This window comes from Amphibalanus amphitrite, unplaced genomic scaffold (assembly GCF_019059575.1).
Source record: "Amphibalanus amphitrite isolate SeventyFive unplaced genomic scaffold, NRLGWU_Aamphi_draft 000014F_arrow, whole genome shotgun sequence".
NCBI classification, from domain to species: Eukaryota; Metazoa; Arthropoda; class Thecostraca; order Balanomorpha; family Balanidae; genus Amphibalanus; species Amphibalanus amphitrite.
This window is the reverse complement of record NW_024881510.1, coordinates 185400-204672: the sequence shown is the minus strand read 5'-3', so window position 1 is coordinate 204672 and position 19273 is coordinate 185400. Positions and strand designations below refer to the sequence as shown.

Below are 19273 nucleotides of genomic sequence, written 5' to 3'. Positions count from 1 at the left end.
GCTGCGCCTATCGGTTCTCGGCTCGGGACGTTTAACACCCCCCCCCCCCCGCAACTGGTGGGTACCGGGTGGTGAAATACCCCAGCAACTGCTGGTTTTATTGTAGCTATGATAATTATTAGTCATTTGGTATGTTTGTTTTCATGGGAGAATAAACTCAATCTACAATAGGGCTGTGGAGCCGGAGTCGGAGTTGTAGTCAATCGTAGTCGACAGTTCTGACCAGTTACAGAGTCAGAGTCAGTTTCAAAAACCGTAGGCATTGTGAGAGTCGGAGTCACCGAAAATTTATCGACCTCGCGCTCTGCAATGACAAGAAACATCTACTTCTTCACTTGTTTGAACATTTTGAAGGCTTCCTTGAGATGTTAATGCGTTGAAATTAATATGTAAACTACGTGGCTTACTTTTGGACAATATTTGAACTGTGAATGGAATAGGCACTTACATATTTGGTAAAATGGATTTATTGTAGCACTGCTGTCGCTTGTGATTTGTGAATATATGTAATTAAATTGCATATTGGAAACGACGTTTCGTACCCACCACGTTCTGTTATGACCTTGCTCGAAACGCTGCGCATTCCTAATGAGAGGAGCACTATCTATGTAGTAGACAGTACTAAAAAACGCGGTGCCCTGCAATGTGAGTCACGATTTTGTCAACCCGTCGTGAAATTAAACAGTGACGTAAGAATCTTTTCGCGTTTTGTGCGGCTGCCTCGGACCCCTCGGACCTATCCGGCACATTAGGGAAACGTCTGACAAATTTGTATTAAGCTGTTTTTTTTTTCAACTTCTTATTTTGTTTTACCTGGCTGTCTCATAAGTGCTTTGTGCTTTCAGGGGAGTCGCTTAAACTACTTTTTGAAGAGAAGCCCATTGGAGTGAAAGCAGGCCATGGTTAGTATTTCTACTTAAGTTCTTTGAATCAACAGCATGGGTTTAAATCCTGAAAGTTCTGTCCTTGCATTACAACCATCACATGTCTATATTCCTGCATTTCTGTTGCAAGGAGGTAGTCGATTCGTATCATGAAATCCCCATTTGTAATCCTTTTACTTCGTGTTCTCGTTTCCCTGCCCTCTTGATAGAGAAATTTGTCAAGAGAAGACAACCAATGTTTTTTTTTCTTTACCAGTATACTTAGGTACCTTTGCATGACGCATGTCCCTGATATTTGTCAATTTTAATTAAAAATTTAAAATTATGTCGAACTTTGCGCTCTGATGAAATGCTCGAATCGGTACCCGTGACCCAACTGTGCTGCATTTTCAGGCGTCGGAGGTGGAGGAGACTTTGAAGCGGATCCAGTCACACAAGGGAGTCATCGGGACCATTATTGTCAACTCCGAAGGTTGGTACGGCTCTCCAGTAAAAGTCTTGTTGGTTTTGCTTTTTTGGACATATCTGGTCCTATATAATGTTCAAATGCATAAGTATCAACCCGAATTGTGTGTATGCACATTTACCACGAGACTGTGAAATTGCATCGTTGTATGCCAAATACTTTCCGAGATATTCACCAAAAACCTCATTTTCTGCCGTTTGGGGTATTCTGGCCGCAATCTTCCTGGGATCGCCTATGACATCAGTAGAGCCATCTAACGAGAGGAACGCAGAAACACAGAATCATGAATGAATCGAGCGCGTAGTAAACGGTGTATGAAAGGGAGACTCGGCAGAGGCTATCCGGGTGGCCGGCGCGCGGCGCGCCCTTAGGCATCGGCCGACCCTTCGGACCGCGTGGGGTCAGAGGTCGCGCTCGGGAAGTCTCGGCTCTGGGTTTAAGCGCTGTGCAGTCAGGGAGGGAGGATAGGATAGCGCTAGCCCGACTGACTAGTGTCTCGGCTGATTCGTGTGGGGTGGAAGGGGGCACAGAACGGGATAGTGGCTAGTGGTGGATGATGGGGTGGTGGTTAGGTTAGTGTGTACTGCGTAGAACGTAGCTGAACATGCATTGTTTTTTCATGGCAAACAACATGCAGCATAATGTGCGGGATTATGCCAGAACTCATACAAAAGGGTAATAATATTTCGGCCGAGGGAGTGGATCAGTGCCATGACAAAGCATGACGATGCTGCCAAAATTGGGATGCTTTTTGCCCCCATTTTTTACCCCTAACATGCAGCGCTTAATCCGAACTTAGAGGTCCCCGACTGACCTTAGACCTTAAAATCGCACCTGTCCGGTGCGCCACCTTTTCTTCAGGGGCGCTCTTCTTGGTTGTATCTGTTCTTACCAATAACTACTATGCATTTCAGACCCCATGAGACCCTGCTTTTCGGCGATAATTTCTTCAATTTTTGTCCAATCAGCTTGAAATTTTGGCAAACGATATTTCAGCTTAAGCTCCAATTTTTGTCAATATGGTCTCTTAACAAAATATCAAAATTTAGAGCACTTGTCGTTGGCTCGTAATGTTAATCAGTTTTTGCACCCGGATAGAGGCTCGCTCGCTACCGCACCGGATTGGATAGGAGCGCTGGCCAATCACGTTGCGCCGGGCCCAACTAAACTCCGCCCACTGGCCGTGACCGCGATGGGTCTATGCCGCTTCATAGCCTTGGCCGCTTCAGTCGGTGTCAGCACCGCGGAGAGGTCGGAGCGGGGCCACATACTGGAGACAAGTGAAGCTGGCAAAGCTAAAGCCAAAAAAATTATCCGTTTGAGGGCATTTGGTATCCTCTTCACCTTATATTGGTATTTAAACGTCAAACCAGCTCAGAATATTCAGAATGATCAGAATCAAGGTAGGATCTATTGGAACGGAACCGGCCGTAGAAGGAAAGATGGCTAGACTCTTGGACTCTGAACATTTATTTAAGCCGGAGTTGCACTTATCTCATCGTCAGGTTGGGTCGGGTCACTACCCGATTACCTATAAGATCATGTGTAAGCCTGTGCTTAACCCAAAAATATTGATATATTTGGCAGTGCCAATAAATGTTTCTGAGGAAGGCGCAGAAAGCAACAAAGTAGGATAAAGAGTCTCGGGCACGGCCGATTGCCTGGGGCATCGCTCCAGCGAAACGACCGTATTCGTGATTCGTGAAGCGGTGCGGGGCGTCGTGTGGGGCAGAAGCGTAATGTGTCGTATGGTAGAAATGGCCTTTATCGCGGTGTCATGTGTGTGTTATATTGTTAAGACGTGCACAAAAAGAAATAGCAATGTGGCAGGCGGACGTTGGGCACTACACGAGAACGATCATCAATATACTCGTATCTTTTTTTTGTAAAACTTAAGTAACAGTAGGTATGTCCTCAATGGTGAGGAAACTATCTCTAGGCTTTTACTTTTCATGTTTGCATTTCAACACACAAGCTCTGGGGGCAAAGTTAGTCTGGCGACCTTCTCAACCTAAGTCGATGATCAAATGGATTAGTCCTGAAGGTGTTCAATGCTTAGTTGCACCGGGATGATATAAATCGATTACGCCGGCATACATTCCTAATCAAATTTCATATATCAAACACATAAATTGCATCATGTTAATGGTGATTCTGTTTTGCAATTTTGACGTAGTCTGACGCGATACATAATCTTACGCAATCATTTGAAATCAACAGCGTCTTTTATGCGCGTTTTTTTTTCACAAGCCCCGAATCTTGTGTGGAAATATATATATTTTTGTGACTGAACAAGGTGTACGTACATTTGTGATAGATACAATTAGTCTAGGGCTTCAGCTGGTGCGTTACTTATGCGCGCTATTTAGCTCATTCGATGAAATTACGGCTGCAACGACAACTGCACGGCAGCTACGGTCCATGCGAGCCGCCCCGGTGCGACAGCTACTGCCCCGCCCGCTCCACGCAGCCGACTGACCGGCCAAGGTCACTACCCCGTCCGCAGGGAGGGCGGAGCTTAATGGTCACGTGTTTGTGACGTCACACCTACGCACGGATAGCCTCTACTCCACTGACGGATTTACGGAGCCGATTTTAACATTACGAGGCAACGACAAGTACCCTAAAATTTGATATTTTGTTAAGAGACCATATTGGCGAAAATTGGCGCTTGAGCTGAAATGTGCATTGTGAAAATTTGAAGCAAATTGGACAAATAGTAAAAAAATTATCGCCGAAAATTAGGGTCTCATGGGGTCTGAAAAGCATAGTAAAGCAAATCGAATGTATAATAAAAAGACATACCTCGAACACAGTTTTATTCACACCCGCTCGTGTGCATACTTGTTTTGACCTATACCTTGTCGCATCATAATATCACTTCAGTGCTTAACCCTCAACGGAATTTTGGGTTTTCTGCATACGAGTATGTGAATTTATAAGTGGTGTTTGGGATGGGGACAAGGATAAGGATGACTGGGAGAAGGATGAGGATGTAGAGTGGGTAAAGGATGGGTGTGTGGAAGGATTCAGGCCCGCCTACTGGCTGTTGTGGTAACTTCTGCTAATATTCCTCGTGTGTCTAGGGGTATTCTAATCTGTGTCATCTGCACAATCCTACTCATCGTTGTCTAGGGGTATCGTCTTAACACTCAACAATCCTTTAGCCGTTGTCTAGGGGTATTCTGATCGACCAAAAACCATGTATCCCACAAACCCGTTCGTGTCCGAATCATCATATTGCCAGCGTTTCCACCGTCATTTCCGACCTCGAGAAAGAACGTAGAAGGTATACATATTAAATATGTATTGCAATTGAAAAGGCCGAAATAAATAAAAGCGAACAATTCAAACAAAAAGAGCCAGAAAACGAGCCATGTCACGGTAACCGTGCACTGCTAAAGTAAATATTACCAAAGTTCGAAACATTCAATGGAAAGCCGAAACAATGATCAAGCCGAAAGTCATGACACCGAAATAATAATATTGCCAAAGGGGTGGAACTGACTCATAGCAGCCAAACGTGCCGAAATGGACTGAGTCGAGTCCCGAAACACGGTGTCTCAAAAAGGCATATAGACCAATCAAACGAACCTAAAAACTGCCCACAGTACCGCGGCCATCCTGAAGTGTTGTTACCTACGCCAGTGTGACTATATGTGCGTGTCTGTGCCTGAGACATATCTCCGACCGCAGCAGAGACTCAACCGAAGTCAGGCTCTAGCCCTTTCACTCCGCCGGTCGGAACCAGTGTCGTGGATAGGGCTTGGCAAGAGTCCGGTTAGAGACGTCCGACTGTGCAGGAGATAAGGCCCAAGAACTTACATGTTTGTAGACCAGACGCACAAGGCGACCACCACGGGCGGCGTCGGGACCACCACTGCCCGCGCGCGAACCAGAGAGCAAGAGCCCGAGAGAGAGAGAGAGCCCGAAGGTCTCAAACGCGCCTATTTATACCTTCGCACATTCACCGCACAGGGCCGCGCCCGTCTCTAGCCCGTGCCGTCTCGGGGCTGGCGCGGCCGGCGATCGGCGCCATGGTATTTATATATAGCATTCACATATCTTACCAATTGTCATATCGCAATATTCTAATCTACCACCACCATGGTGCAATGTAGCATCATTACACGCTCCCTATCGAACAATGCACAACAATCTGTACCGGTGTTCATACTACCCACAACGTTTAAACTACACATGCCGCCACCTGCAATTGCATATCTAAATACCGTCACCGCTATTACCGCAAGCATGTTAAAATAACACGTCGCTGCGTAACATTCAGGTCAACGCACCATCACTCCAATCACTGCGCCGTACTTTGTGTATCGCGTATCTGAACAGCCGCGCCGCGTCGTAATTAACGCTCGGGCATAACCATGTACCTTCTAAATGTGTATTCCTCATCACCCTTCCTGATGCTGATAACACGAAATTCACTCGATGTCTTGTTGCTGCAAAATTGCCGATGCATTGCGCCAGCTGTCCCTATTTCCGACTGTCTATCCACTGCGCGAGTGCCTATCTGGAATATTTTTGTTACACTGTTCCAATAACGGGATATCGCCATTTCACGGTTCGCATAATTAATCGTTAGACGGGGTACCTTCATCTCACATTCCCTCGATGATCGCGAAAGCAACACCTCGGTCGTTCGGTTTGTCTCTCAGTTCATACTTGAGTAGGTGTGCAGAAGATACGAGTTGAGTTGATAAGAAATCGGTCGCACCGAAGAGCCGGCATTGCTGCTTTGCATGTAGATCATGCACTGTCCATGGTCTGTCCGCTCCATTCCAGCCGAAGTACTGACAGCGCGCGCTCAGGGTCAGAGCTGAGCAGTGTATGACCCTCCCGCAACCGCGGGCTGCTGCTCGTTATCTGGCGCCGATGTTGCAGCTGCAGATTCTGATCGGCCATCACCTGTTGATAGCGAGATATGTGCACCAGAGCCAACAGCTGTGAACACAAGCATAGTCACCTTTTCCCCTCCCTGAGATCTGTTGATCAAGTGGGGTGAGATAGATACGGAAGTTGATCATACTTTTTCAACTGCCCTTTCTGTCAAGCTGTATATCCAAGAGCTACCTTGTGGTGTGCAGATAATACAGCGATGAAACCACAACAGGTGTACCTTTACTTCCTAAGGTTATGTAAATGCGTGGGCACGCCATCTCCTCGACGCGCTGAAACGCACAATGACCTCGCAGCGTCCGCGCCGGTCCGCGCCGCTCGCTTCTTGAGGCCATGGGTCATGGAACTCTGGAAATGCGTAATTATGGAGATGCCCCTGGGGAGAGGCACTGCTCTTCTGCTAGGAACACTGTCGGACCGGGGAGGTGCCGAGAGAGAGAGGGAGAGAGAGAGAGAGAGAGAGAGAGAGAGAGAGAGAGAGAGAGAGAGAGAGAGAGAGAGAGAGAGAGAGAGAGAGAGAGAGAGAGAGAGAGAGAGAGAAGGAGAGAGAAGGAGAGAACAAGCGTTCGTCTGTCATTCTGTCACTGTCTTTTGTTTCTCTGTTCCGTGAGGTGTGCTTTGCGTTTTGCCCTTATTGTACTCGCGATTATCTGCAGCCAGGAACCAATTTTCTCACAAGTATACCCCGGCCGAGGTGATTGCGACCCCTCTCCGTCTTTTTGCCCCTAATTGAGCTAGCGCCTTGCGAATAAAACTGAGCGCGTGCGTCGTATGAGATGCAGCAACTGGTACCCGATTTGAATGTCTCGGGTCAACCGATAAACTCTGAGGTCAGCTCAAAGTCGCGGGATCGGTATTTGGTAAACAACTTCACCACTTAAGTGGTTACAGAGCCAACATTATGGCACCATCGAGTTTTGCATGCTCAAATTGAAGCGCGTCGAATAGTATACGATTTGTTTTCGTTGAGGTCAATTTAAGGCATGTTCACATCAGGTCATGGTCAGGGCAGAGCCACTCAGGCCACGAAGCTGGCCCAAGGAGGTCATATATGTAGCTTCTTCGATTCGGTAGGTCCTCACAAGTCCACTGGTGGCTTCCCGACTCGCTAGCTCAATTTGATCGGGACTTTTTGGTGAAAACTCCTGTGACCATAGTGACGTCATAAATGAAGTCGCCTAACTTTAAGAATGGAAAAGCGAATGCTGGGGCTTACAAAGATTGTATAAAAGCGCGAATTAATGCGCTTGAGACAGCTTTAGATGGCTCCTGGCGCCAAAATAACAGCTTTCATATTTCCCAACTGATTGATAATCGTGAGGTTGCGTGTCCGACCTGACTTCAGGTCACTCTTAAGAAAAATACGAGATAGCTACACACAAGTTGTGAGGCCTCTGTGAGATAGTACTAGATCATATAAGCTTCATTCCCCGTTGAAAAGTCCCCTGGCACGAAGGGTGCTGCAACGTCGCGACATTTTGGGACCTTACAGAGGTTCAATTTTGACGTCATTGGTTAACGGCCTGACCTTAACCCTCGCACTAACGATGTTCGACACTAGGTGGGTGTCGAACAGACCTCCTACCCTCAGTTTTTCGCAAATAACTCGCGCAAAAAGCGGCTGATTGCGACGACACTTTCAGTACCCTCGAGTTAATCAATATTACGCCTACCCTGTAATTTATATGACCCTGACTCAAAAGACCTTTGACTTGTGATTTGTTTTCCGAAACCATTTTTTGGCCGGAATCGAGTTTTGGCGTATTTCGCGTAAAGCGCGTTTTATTGTCTTTTTGTGGCTTTAAGCGATCAAACATGTGAAAGGATGTTGATCCCATGGATTCTAGTGGGTATCAAGGTCACGTGAAGGTCAGTCAGGTCACTGATCTTTGATGACCTTTGTTCACTCTTTCGAGTTCTACATGTTTCTAGGGTAGATTTTGGAGTTGATTTCGCATTTAGAAACCGTTTGAACATTTAAGAAGTAGTTTTGTTTCCCTCGTAACATGTGACCTGATGCACGAAAACATTATCTGTGATCAAAACTAACTTGAAATTCGTGATCAGCACCCCGCAAAACCCTATAACAGCTTCACTTTACGAAGCTCTAACAGGTCCCGATTCCCCGACTTGAGTTATGTCAACCAATGACCTAGGACCTTGAAATTGGGTATCATCGGCCTCCTCTCGTCACGGGCAACACGCTCTTTTTCCGCGAAGCGTTAGCTCGATCAAGGACTGAACGGCAAAGGGGTCCAATGGACCCTCCTCCCCCCCTCACGATAGACGCTGGCAAAACACCAACATGGGCGAGGGTGAAAATACAGCTGCTGTCATAAAAATTCAGCTTGAATCAAAGGTCAGGCTTGCCAAATTTCAGCTTTCGCAGCTATCAACAAAAATAAACATGTGGAGGCGGCACCCGCCCCCCCCCCCCGCCCCCTCTCCTCTCGGCCACTGCCAGCGAGGTTTTAAGCGTATCATACACGTTACAAGGCATCATATATCAAGATGACACACCCCAGCAGCCATATGCACTGAACAAAAACTTATTACCCACGCTAGTCTATCGGCACCATAGCACATGGTCGAGACTGTCGTCAGCCACGGACGCGCACTCGACCAACCCTCTGAGCCCGTTGACTGCGGGTGACCTTGACATGTCAAGCCTGATCGGCGGCCGGCCGCTGTCGTGCGTCGTTACACGCGGAGGGGAGGGAGACACAAAGCTCTGCGTTATAGTTGACCTCTGACCTTTCCCTGCGCCCTGGTCACTGACCCCGCTCCATGTCGCTGGGCGGTGGCATGGCGGTGGAAACCGGTTCTAGCCTCTACACATGCCACCATTATAACCCTCCCCTCCCCACGCTACTACGCGGCGTGGAGTACGCTCGTGCGTAACTGGGCGGAGCGAGGGGTCACGCGATACAGGGGCGGAACTGGTTGCCCTCCCGCTCGCCGAGCGACCTACGACTAATACCCTGGAGAACCGTACCTAGATAGTGGGCCGTGTCACCCCTAATGCTATCCACGATCCACGAGTCGAATCTATCCACGAGTCGATAGGTAATGATCGTATTTTGTGTTAGCTTTGCGGATATATTGCCTGTGTTACTGTGTATTGCTGTATGGTGTCTGCGTGTCTGTATGCAAATGAATCATTATTTACGGAATGATGTCTCATCATCCTCGATTATTGTTCTCCACACGACCGGAACAACGCCTTTGAGGCCCAGACAGTAGCCTCGATTTCCAGCCTATCTGGTCCCGATGTTCCAACTTCACTAGGTGTCACTGGCTTTGGCTCTTACCTCACCGTATATAGGCCCCCACGTAGCCGTGCAAACAGCATAGGCTGTATAGACTGTCCCACCACCCTGTATAGACTGTCCCACCACCCTGTATAGACTGTCCCACCACCCTGTATCGACTGTCCCACCACCCTCGGGTCATCATCTCCGTCACCACGCTGCCCCCTCCCCCCCCCCCCCTCCCCCCTCCGCAGGCATCCCGATCCGGAGCACACTAGAGAACTCGCTTACCGTCCAGTACTCGGGCCTCATCAGTCAGCTGAACGACAAGGCGAGGTCGACGGTGCGCGACCTGGACCCCACCAACGACCTCACCTTTCTGAGGATCCGCTCCAAGAAGCACGAGATTATGGTGGCACCAGGTGGGTGCGCACTGCGCGCGGCGGGACCCGGGAGTGTGCGGGGAGGGCTGCCGCGCGTTGGGCGGGGGCTGTGCGGGAAGGGGAGAGCAGTCACGTGCTCGATGGGAGATTGTACGGGTACAGGGCACGCACATTGCCCCAAAAGACGGTAAATAACTTTTGAAAATACCTATTTCCAATTTTAGTGTTTTCTGGACCAAAATTTTGCAAGGAATCCGATGGTGTGGTCCCCGAGATCCGAAAAATTTCCATTTTGGAGATAGCACCTATTTTTTGAAAAATAAATATTCGTCAGGCATAATAGTCAAATAAATTGAAAATATAATGAGTTAATTTTTGTAACAACACTAGAATGTGTCGAACGTGAATTAGAGATATATTTTAGCTGAGATGATACTATATCTGCGCATACATGTACAGTGGGTCTATTTAAGATCTCCAGAGCCACCACGTGGCGCTACGGTCGGGGTAGGGCGAGTCCAAATCCCGAGGGAAGTGAGGTCACCGGTCATTGTGGGGGAAGGAGGGAGGGGGAGTGACGCGGTATCACGGCGCATGGGGCGTGCGTAGCGCCGGGAGTGGGCCGCCCAGGGCCGCCCGCCGCTGCGCCGAGGCTGAGGGGAGGGGATGATGGTTGCGGGTGCGTTCACTCCGGCATGGTGGTATCCTGTTCATGTGGAACCAGCAAGAATGCGACTGAAGGGAATCATTATCTAAAACAAACGGACAAGCGAGAGGCAGCGCCAGTTCCAGCCAAAATCTTGAACAATGATAATTGAAATCTAGGACGGATAAATAGCATGCAACTATTCAGACAATAGCTGCATGATGTCTTAGACTTTTCTAAACTGTTATTTGAGTTTGGTATTTTTTTCATTTGGCACGTTCAGTTTTGGTGGGTTTTATCGGGTCGAAAAGAATCCGAAAAGAAAGAGTTGAAATGGCTCCAGAAAAATGACCAAAAAAATATTTTCTTTAAAAATGAAACTTAGCTAAACATTTATAAGCGATAATTTTGACTTTTTTAGAGGATATTGGGGAAAGATGTTGGTGAAAGATATCATCGTGCTTGTCTGTGATGCAGTAGAAGGAAGGTTTTGGTTCGTGTCCAGATAAAACCAGACCCGGGAGTGGGGCTCGAACTCACGACATCGCGTTCAGCTCACAGGTTACCCAACCTCAACGCCACGAGCACCTATCGGCCTGCGCAGCTTGCTCAGTGCTACGGCTAAAGTTCGGCCAAAGTGTCTAACGTCTGTCAATGTCACGAGGCGAAACCCCCAGGTAAATGTCCGTCCCGGTAGCTCGGTCGTTAGGGCGTTGGACTTCGTGTGGTGAGAGCGCACGTCCCGGTTGCAAAAGTCCGGGTTCGAAACGCGACGTGTGCTTGACGTTTTCGAGCTCCTGACGGGTATGGTTGTGGTTGGTGGCAGGCCGCTGCCAGGCGAAGTCAGTTAGGAGACCGGCCGTGCGCGGCTACGTTAAAATTTGGACTAATTCTGCCATAGACCAGGAATTACTTGATCGGAGGGTAGAGGGCAGGGTCAACGTGTAAGTAGGTATAATATTATTTAGTGGCCGAGAGCCGTGAAGGATGCACGGCTAAATCGTGTTCCCGGCTGTGGCGGGAAGCGGTCGCGCGTCGGCGCGCGAGCAGAGCAGAGCAGAGCAGAGCGCTGGGCAGAGGGTGTGTGTGTGGAGCGCGGCCGGAGGCGCGGCTGGTTGTGTGTTGTGTGTTCGGTCAAGCTGAGAACACAGGAATACAGAGACATGCAGTAAGACCGGAGGCTGTATCTGAAGACTGAGGTGTCTTACATTGGTGGCAGCGGTGGTTGTGGTTGCGAACCGGGTTGTGTTGGCCTAACACAGTCTTGGCCTGATAAATTGTTTGACACGGAACCGATCAGCTGTGAGCTGTTATATAAACATTTGATTTTTTTCACGCCCCAAGTGATACGCAGTGATTTACGACGACGTCGTGATTATCTCAAGAGGAAATGGCTCACTTCGCGCCACCCAGGTATGACGGTCGGGGGTCATTTCGTCGTTTCCGAGAGGATTTTAAGAGTTTTTGTGCCGTGCAGTCGTTCACGGGTGAGGCGACTCTGAACTGTTTGCCGCTGTGTCTGGATGGAGCGGCCCGAGAGGCGTTCGACACGTTTGAGCGTCCTGCTGACGGCTCAATCGACACTCTGCTAGACCGTCTCGGAGCCGTGTTCCCGGACGCTAGCGCCTTGGACTGCCACAGCGCGCTGCAGGCGCTCAAATTCGACCCGACGGCTCAGTCACTGGACACCTTCATTGTTCAGCTGCGCGGCCTGGTCACTGCCGTGTTTGGCGCCCACTCGCCTGATACGCATCTCTATCACTATTTCCTGGCCGCCTTGCCTCAGCGGTTGGCTCATGCAGTGGTGTCTTTGGGATCTGTGACCTTTGATGCAGCCGTAAAAAGTGTGCAAAACGTGCTGGCTGCTGATCGTCTGTCTCGGGGACCGGTGGGCCAGGGACAGCGCGTGTGTGCAGTGGGCGGCGATGGCGCCCGGTCCGAGCCCGCCCTCGACCAGGCGGAGGCTGGGCCGGCCGGATCGGACTCAGAGCGACCGGGGGTGCGTAAAGTGGGAGACGAGGCTGCAGAACCATCAGTGCTGGAGCAAATTCTGCGCCGCATTGCGCAGCTGGAGTTGCAGCTGGCTGCTACTAACCGGATGGGACAGATGAGGCATGACCGGGCCCGGGGACGACAACAGTGTGACGTGTCAATGCCCATATGTCTGTGTTGTGGGGAGACGGGTCACGGGAAACCCGATTGTCGTTTCCGTCTAGCCAGGTGCTTTGCCTGTGGGAAGGTGGGCCATGTTCAGCGCACGTGCCGCCTCTCGGGAAACGCCGGAGGGGAGGGCGCTCAGGGCGGCGCGCGCGCTCCCCGGTCACTCGGCCGCCGGGACCGAGAGTTTTGAATAACTGCGCTGCATCGGCGTCGGACATTACGGTCAAGGCAAAGGTTAGTGAGGTGCCAGCGCAGCTTGTTGTGGATACAGGAAGTGCTATAACAATAGTTCACAGGCGGATTTATGATCAGATTTCAGCGCGTCCCCAGCTACAACGTTGTGACGTCACCGCTAAAACTGCAACTCAACAGCCGTTGCGTCTGCTCGGTCGGTGTGCAGTGCATTTTGTTATCGATAGTGTGTCATACCCGCTCTCTGTGTTTGTATCCGACGAAATCGGTCCCATCGACTGCCTCCTGGGCATGGATTTTTTCGCGCAGTATCCGTTTGTTCTTGACTTATCGACGAAGCAGCTGACACCTGCAAACCAGGTGAACCGTCAGCCGGTCGCCACGGTGTTGCCTGAGCGACCGACGACTCGTGTGTGCAGGGTGTCTGTACAGGAAACGTACGCTATACCCCCAAACTGTGAGGTTGTGATCCCCGGCCATGTCGATGATGCTGATTTTGAGGGAGAGGCTGTGTTCATTGCCGACGTCGCAGTCAGTGGGTTGACGTTCCTGGACGGACTGGTTGATGTGAAGCCGGGCGGCAGTGTTCCGGTCGTGGTGCGTAACGTGACGTCATCCTCGGTCTCGGTGTCCAAGGGCAAGGGCCTAGGATCAATGGAAGCCGACTTCTCCATTGAAGGGGAGGGGAATGATGCAGACAATGGGGTGTCAAATGGTCCCAGCTCTGGCGCGGGTTCCTTGGAGGATTTGGTCGATCTGTCTGATGTGTCGCTAACGAGTCAGCAGCGGGAAAAGTTCTTTGCTCTGTTGCGCCGGTACCCCTCGTTGTTCTCAGACCAGCTTGGTCACTGCTCACTAGTTGAGCACGTAATCGACACGGGCACTGCCAAGCCGGTGCGATCAGCTCCCAGACGAATTCCCCCACACCTGGAGACAGAAGTAAAGCAGCGCGTGCAGGATATGGTAGATCAGGGGGTGCTGGAGCCGTCTGATGGCACTTGGTCATCACCGGTAGTCCTGGTGAAGAAAAGAGACGGTTCTGTGCGAATTTGTGGGGATTTTCGAAAACTTAACCGCGTGTGCCAGGTGCCAGCCTTTCCAATCCCAAGGGTTGATGTCCTACTTGACAGTCTGGGAGGTAACTCTTTGTTTTCGGTGCTCGATCTAAAAAGCGGGTACAACCAGATGAGCATCCGAAAGGAGGATCGACCCAAAACGTCCATCACGTTGCCGTTTGGGCTTTGGCAATACACAACGTGCCCATATGGCCTCAGTGGTGCCCCGAGTTCGTTCGCCAGACTGTTGAGTCTTGTATTGGGTGATTTGGCTCCCACTGATGCAGTGAGCTACTTTGATGACATTTTGGTTTTCTCTGGCGATTTTGACACGCATCTTTCACGTCTTGAGAAGGTGTTCCGTCGTCTGTCGGCTGCGAATTTGACTCTCAACCTCTCAAAGTGCAAATTCTTTCAATCAGAGATCACTTACCTGGGTCACGTGGTGTCGTCTGATGGGGTCAGTCCCGATCCAGAAAAGGTAGACAAAGTAAAGGATTGGCCGGTGCCTATGAATGAGAAGGCATTGTCACAGTTCTTGGGATTGGCAACGTACTTTAAACGGTACATCAAAGATTTTGCTGCTATCGCGGCTCCGCTGCATCACCTCACCAGGAAAGACGTAGACTTCCATTGGGATGCGGAGGCTCAGATGGCTTTTGACTCGCTAAAGGCGGCGCTGTGCACGGCTCCGGTTCTGAAATACCCTGACTTTTCCCCGGGAGCGAGCGAATTCGTACTAGACGTGGATTGCTCAGGGTCAAAGATGGGCGCGGTTCTGCTGCAGAGGGATGGACAAGGTGAGCGGGCAGTGGCATTTGACAGTAAAAGCCTGTCTAAATCCCAGCGGCAATATTCAGTCACTAAAAAGGAGCTACTCGCAGCTGTGACGTTTGTGCAGCAGTTTCGACATTACCTTTTGGGTCGTAAGTTCACGCTCCGCACAGACCATGCCGCTCTGCAGTGGCTTGTGAATTTCAGAAACCCTGACGGGCTTCTGGCGCGGTGGCTGGAGATTTTGGGCGAGTTTCAGTTTGAGATTGTTCATCGGCCAGGTAGGCTACATGAGGCTCCGGATGCGCTCAGTCGGAGGCCGGACCCCACGCAGGAGGTGTCTACACAGACAGACACAATGGATTTTCAGTCGCCTCCCGTCGCAGCTCGCCACGTTCAGTCCATGTGGCCCTCTGATTTCATGTGTTCGGCGCAGAACTCAGACCCCGCCATGGCGGAGGTGAAGAGGCAGCTTGCTGGGAGCACACAGCGGCCCTCCCAGTCCTCCGTGTCAAAGGGCGCTCTGCCGTACTGGAGGCAGTGGTCACGTCTGCGTTTGATTGATAATGTTCTGTACAGAGTGTTCCGGGCTGGGCCGAGGGGGCACGACCAGCTGCAGCTGGTAGTCCCACCCCAGCTCGTGCCTGTGGTGCTGGGGTCGCTTCATGATGGTCCGTCGGGTGGGCACTTCAACGCTTCAAAGCTGGCGAAAGTCGCGCGACTCAGGTTTTGGTGGCCGCTCCTGGAGCGTACGGTGACTGAGTTTTGCGAACAGTGCCGCCGCTGTGCCTCGCGAAACTCTCCGACTCCCCGCCCATGTGCGAGTATGGGGCAGTTGTCTGCGTCCGAGCCGATGGAGCTGGTGTCCATGGACCTTGTGACCAACCTGCCGGAAACCGCTCGAGGCTACAAACACCTGCTAGTGATCACTGATCACTCCACACGCTGGGTTGAAGCGTATCCCCTCGCGGATGAAAAGGCTACTACGATTGCGAATGTTCTTGTAAATGAGTTTATTTCTCGTTTTGGCGTCATGAAACGTGTGCACTCGGACCAAGGTCGGAACTTTGTCGGTGCGGTGATGAAAGCTGTGAGCGAACTGCTCGGCATTCAGCAGTCTCAGACATCCAGTTATCACCCTATGGGCAACGGGATGACTGAGCGAGCCAATCGCACCATTTTGAACATGCTGGCTAAGTTTGTTGAGCAGCACACGGAGTGGGATAAGCATCTTCCGATGCTCATGCTCGCCTACCGGAGTCAGGTGCACGACAGCACGGGATACTCTCCGTTCGCCTTGATGTTTGGGCGAGAGCCCCGCCTGCCGGCGGAAGCCTCGCTGGGTGATCGGCCGGTTGTGGATCGGGCCCCAACTTTCCCCCAGTACATAGACGATTTGAGAGAGACACTCCGACTTACTTTTAAGGATGTGGTTAAGCGCGATCAGCTGTCCCATGACCGCAACAAAGCTTTGTATGAGCGCAGAGTGAACGAGTGGTCGTATCGCCCGGGTGACAAAGTGTTCTTGTTTCGCAATGTACCGAAGCGCGGTGAATATCATAAGTTTGTGAGGCCTTGGCGTGCGGCTGAGATCATAGAACAATGTGGACCAGTGAACTATCGAGTGCGCGAGGAGGGAAAGCGGCGCAGTCTGGTGGTGCACCACAACCGCTTGAAGCCGGACAACACAGTGGAGCGCCCGCCGGCTGTGAGTGAGGGGCACAGGACCGCGACAAGAGCGCATGGGTTGTCTCTCTGGCGAGATGTGCCGGGAACGCCCATTGCCCGGCCCCATCGTGTGCCTGGTATGGGTGGGGCGCCAATTGTATTTCCGCCCCAAGGTGTCACAGCTGGCCGCTATGTACCGCAACCTGTTGTTTTGCCGCACGTGCCGATGCCGCGTCTGCCCGAGATGCGACCTGACTGTGTGCCGCCACCTGACCCTGTACCGCTCCATGACTCTGTGCCGCACCGGCCGGAGGTACCACATGTTCCGCCGCCGTCCCCGCCGCCGCCGTTCGATGCCGAGCCGCCGCGGGATGTGGATCAGCGGCCGCGAACTGTCACCCGTTTCGGGCGTGAAGTACGCCCCCCGAAACGGTTCGACCCTGCTCACTGGTCTTTTGATTAAGCGTTTGTTGTGACTGTCGTTGGCATATTGTTCAATAGGAGGGGAGGAGTGTAAGTAGGTATAATATTATTTAGTGGCCGAGAGCCGTGAAGGATGCACGGCTAAATCGTGTTCCCGGCTGTGGCGGGAAGCGGTCGCGCGTCGGCGCGCGAGCAGAGCAGAGCAGAGCAGAGCGCTGGGCAGAGGGTGTGTGTGTGGAGCGCGGCCGGAGGCGCGGCTGGTTGTGTGTTGTGTGTTCGGTCAAGCTGAGAACACAGGAATACAGAGACATGCAGTAAGACCGGAGGCTGTATCTGAAGACTGAGGTGTCTTACAAACGCAACAAGCTCAGCTTAGCGGGGACTCTTTCCTTGTGATTCCTTTCATTCAAAAGGTTCGGGCCAAATTTATATTAAAAAAGGGGGAGCCGAACCATGTTGGGTCGGGTTGAACCCGGTCGGACCTGTGTCTTACACGCAATCATGGTCAGAGAAAACAGAGGTCAATTTCGGGTCAAATATTTTTATTAACCGATCTTATTGTTTTTTTTAGCTTACACGTTTAATAACTTAAAGCTTTTTTAATCGAGCATTCATGCACAAAAATGTGGCATTCGTCCGCTTTTCCTCATCTTCTCTCAGCGACTTGATTGGACCTTAAATCTTACAAGCAAAAAATAAATCACCTGCGTAATAATTATTTGCCCAAAGGCGCTCTACGCAAGAAACGCCAGCCGGTCAAAAAACTGGCGAACGATACGATGCCTATTTCTATTGCTTGAATTATATTCAATGAAAATTTCAGCAGACATAATTAATCTTAATCCTTAGCTACCGGGCGCTCGGAGCATTCGCTAGCATTCCATTGCCAGCTGCAATTATCAACATCATATTTGCATTACTTTGGGTTCATCATAGTTGACAGTAGATGAACCGACCACAGCAAACCCATGCCTCATTATCCTTTCCTTCCAAGCAGCCAAGCTAACCGGCCGCCCGGCCCACCACCGCGATATAGAACAACACTAGAGTGCGCCATTTGCCTGCGGCAGTACCCCACCACGCCGGGGCTGTTTGACAGGTCAACCGCACCGTGACCTCGCCCCCCCCCCCCGCCCACCTCCCCATCGGGCCCAGCTCGGTACTGACCTCCCCTTGAATTTGACATAGACTCGACTGAGGCTCAACGCCATCTAGTAACGTCTGGAGATCCTTACTAGATCCACTGTACAGTCTGTCTTAAAAGTACCGCGCAAAGTGACGGTGGATCCATCGACCCTGACTGAGCAAGGGCCTGCTAAATTTGGGTCACCGAAGCAATTGACATCCTCGTCCATTCCCTAGGTTAATTGGTCGGTAACTTTTAAATTAAAACAGGCCCTTTCTCGGTCAGGCTTGATGGATCCACCGCCACTTTGCGCGGTACTTTTAAGACAGACTGTACATGAACTAGTACATTAACCCTCGTCGGCCGAGAAGGGGTGGGGCGGGTGCCGCCTCATAGGGCTTTTCGCGATAGCTTAAAACTCGCTTAGGGTAGACAGCTGAAACTTGGTATACCTACAAACTGGATCTTTTGACCTCAACTGCGTTTTCAGGTCAGGTCAGGTCACTGACCTATGACGTCATAAATAAACCTCTGCGAAGTCCTCAGATGTTGCAACTTTGCAACGCCCTCAGTGCCAGAGGAACTTTCACAGGAAGATGAAAGTTACAGGACGTAGTATCCTTCTGAGGTCTCACAACTTGTTTTATATCTCGGATTTAACCTAAATGTCACATGAGGTCAGGTCGGTCACGTGACCTCACCATTATAAGTCAATGGGGGAAATATTGAAACTGTTATTTTGGCGCCGGAAATGATCTAAAACTATCCCAAGCACATGAAATCGTGGTTTCATGATCGGACCTTACAAAGAGTGCATGAAACCACGATTTCATGTGCTTGGGACAGTTTTTAGACAATTTCTGGCGTCAAAATAACAGTTTTCATATTTCCCTCCATTGACTTATTATGGTGAGGTCACGTGACCGAACTGACCTCATGTGACATTTGGGAAAAATCTGAGATATACAATTTGTGAGACCTCTAAAGGATACTACGTCCTGTAAGTTTCATCTTCCTGTGAAAGTTCCTCTGGCACTGAGGGCGTTGCAAAGTTGCAACTTCTGAGGACCGTGCAGAGGTTCATTTATGACGTCATAGGTCAGTGACCTGACCTGACCTGAAACGCAGTTGGTGTCAAAAGATCCAGCTTGAATAAAATATTAGGTATGCCAAGTTTCAGCTGTTTTCCCTCAGCGTGTTTTGAGCTATCGCGAAAAACCCCTATGAGGCGGCATCCGCCCCACCCCTTCTCGGCCGACGAGGGTTAATGTACTAATTCATGTACATGTATGAGCAGATATAGTATCATCTCAGCTAAAATATATCACTAA

The 19273-nt window shown here is 50.5% G+C and overlaps 1 protein-coding gene across 8 annotated transcripts in view; it reads left to right on the top strand.

The window, feature by feature from the left end:
- The window catches only part of LOC122383954 (dynein light chain roadblock-type 2-like), a 38018-nt gene that overhangs the window by 3219 nt on the left and 15526 nt on the right, over nt 1–19273 (top strand). For all 8 annotated transcript variants that reach the window (XM_043370909.1, XM_043370899.1, XM_043370879.1 and 5 more), the window contains exons 2-4: nt 846–902; nt 1278–1356; nt 9770–9937. In XM_043370909.1, the coding sequence (XP_043226844.1) occupies nt 900–902; nt 1278–1356; nt 9770–9937 (250 nt within the window). In that variant the 5' untranslated portion in view covers nt 846–899. The remainder of the gene's footprint in view (nt 1–845; nt 903–1277; nt 1357–9769; nt 9938–19273) is intronic.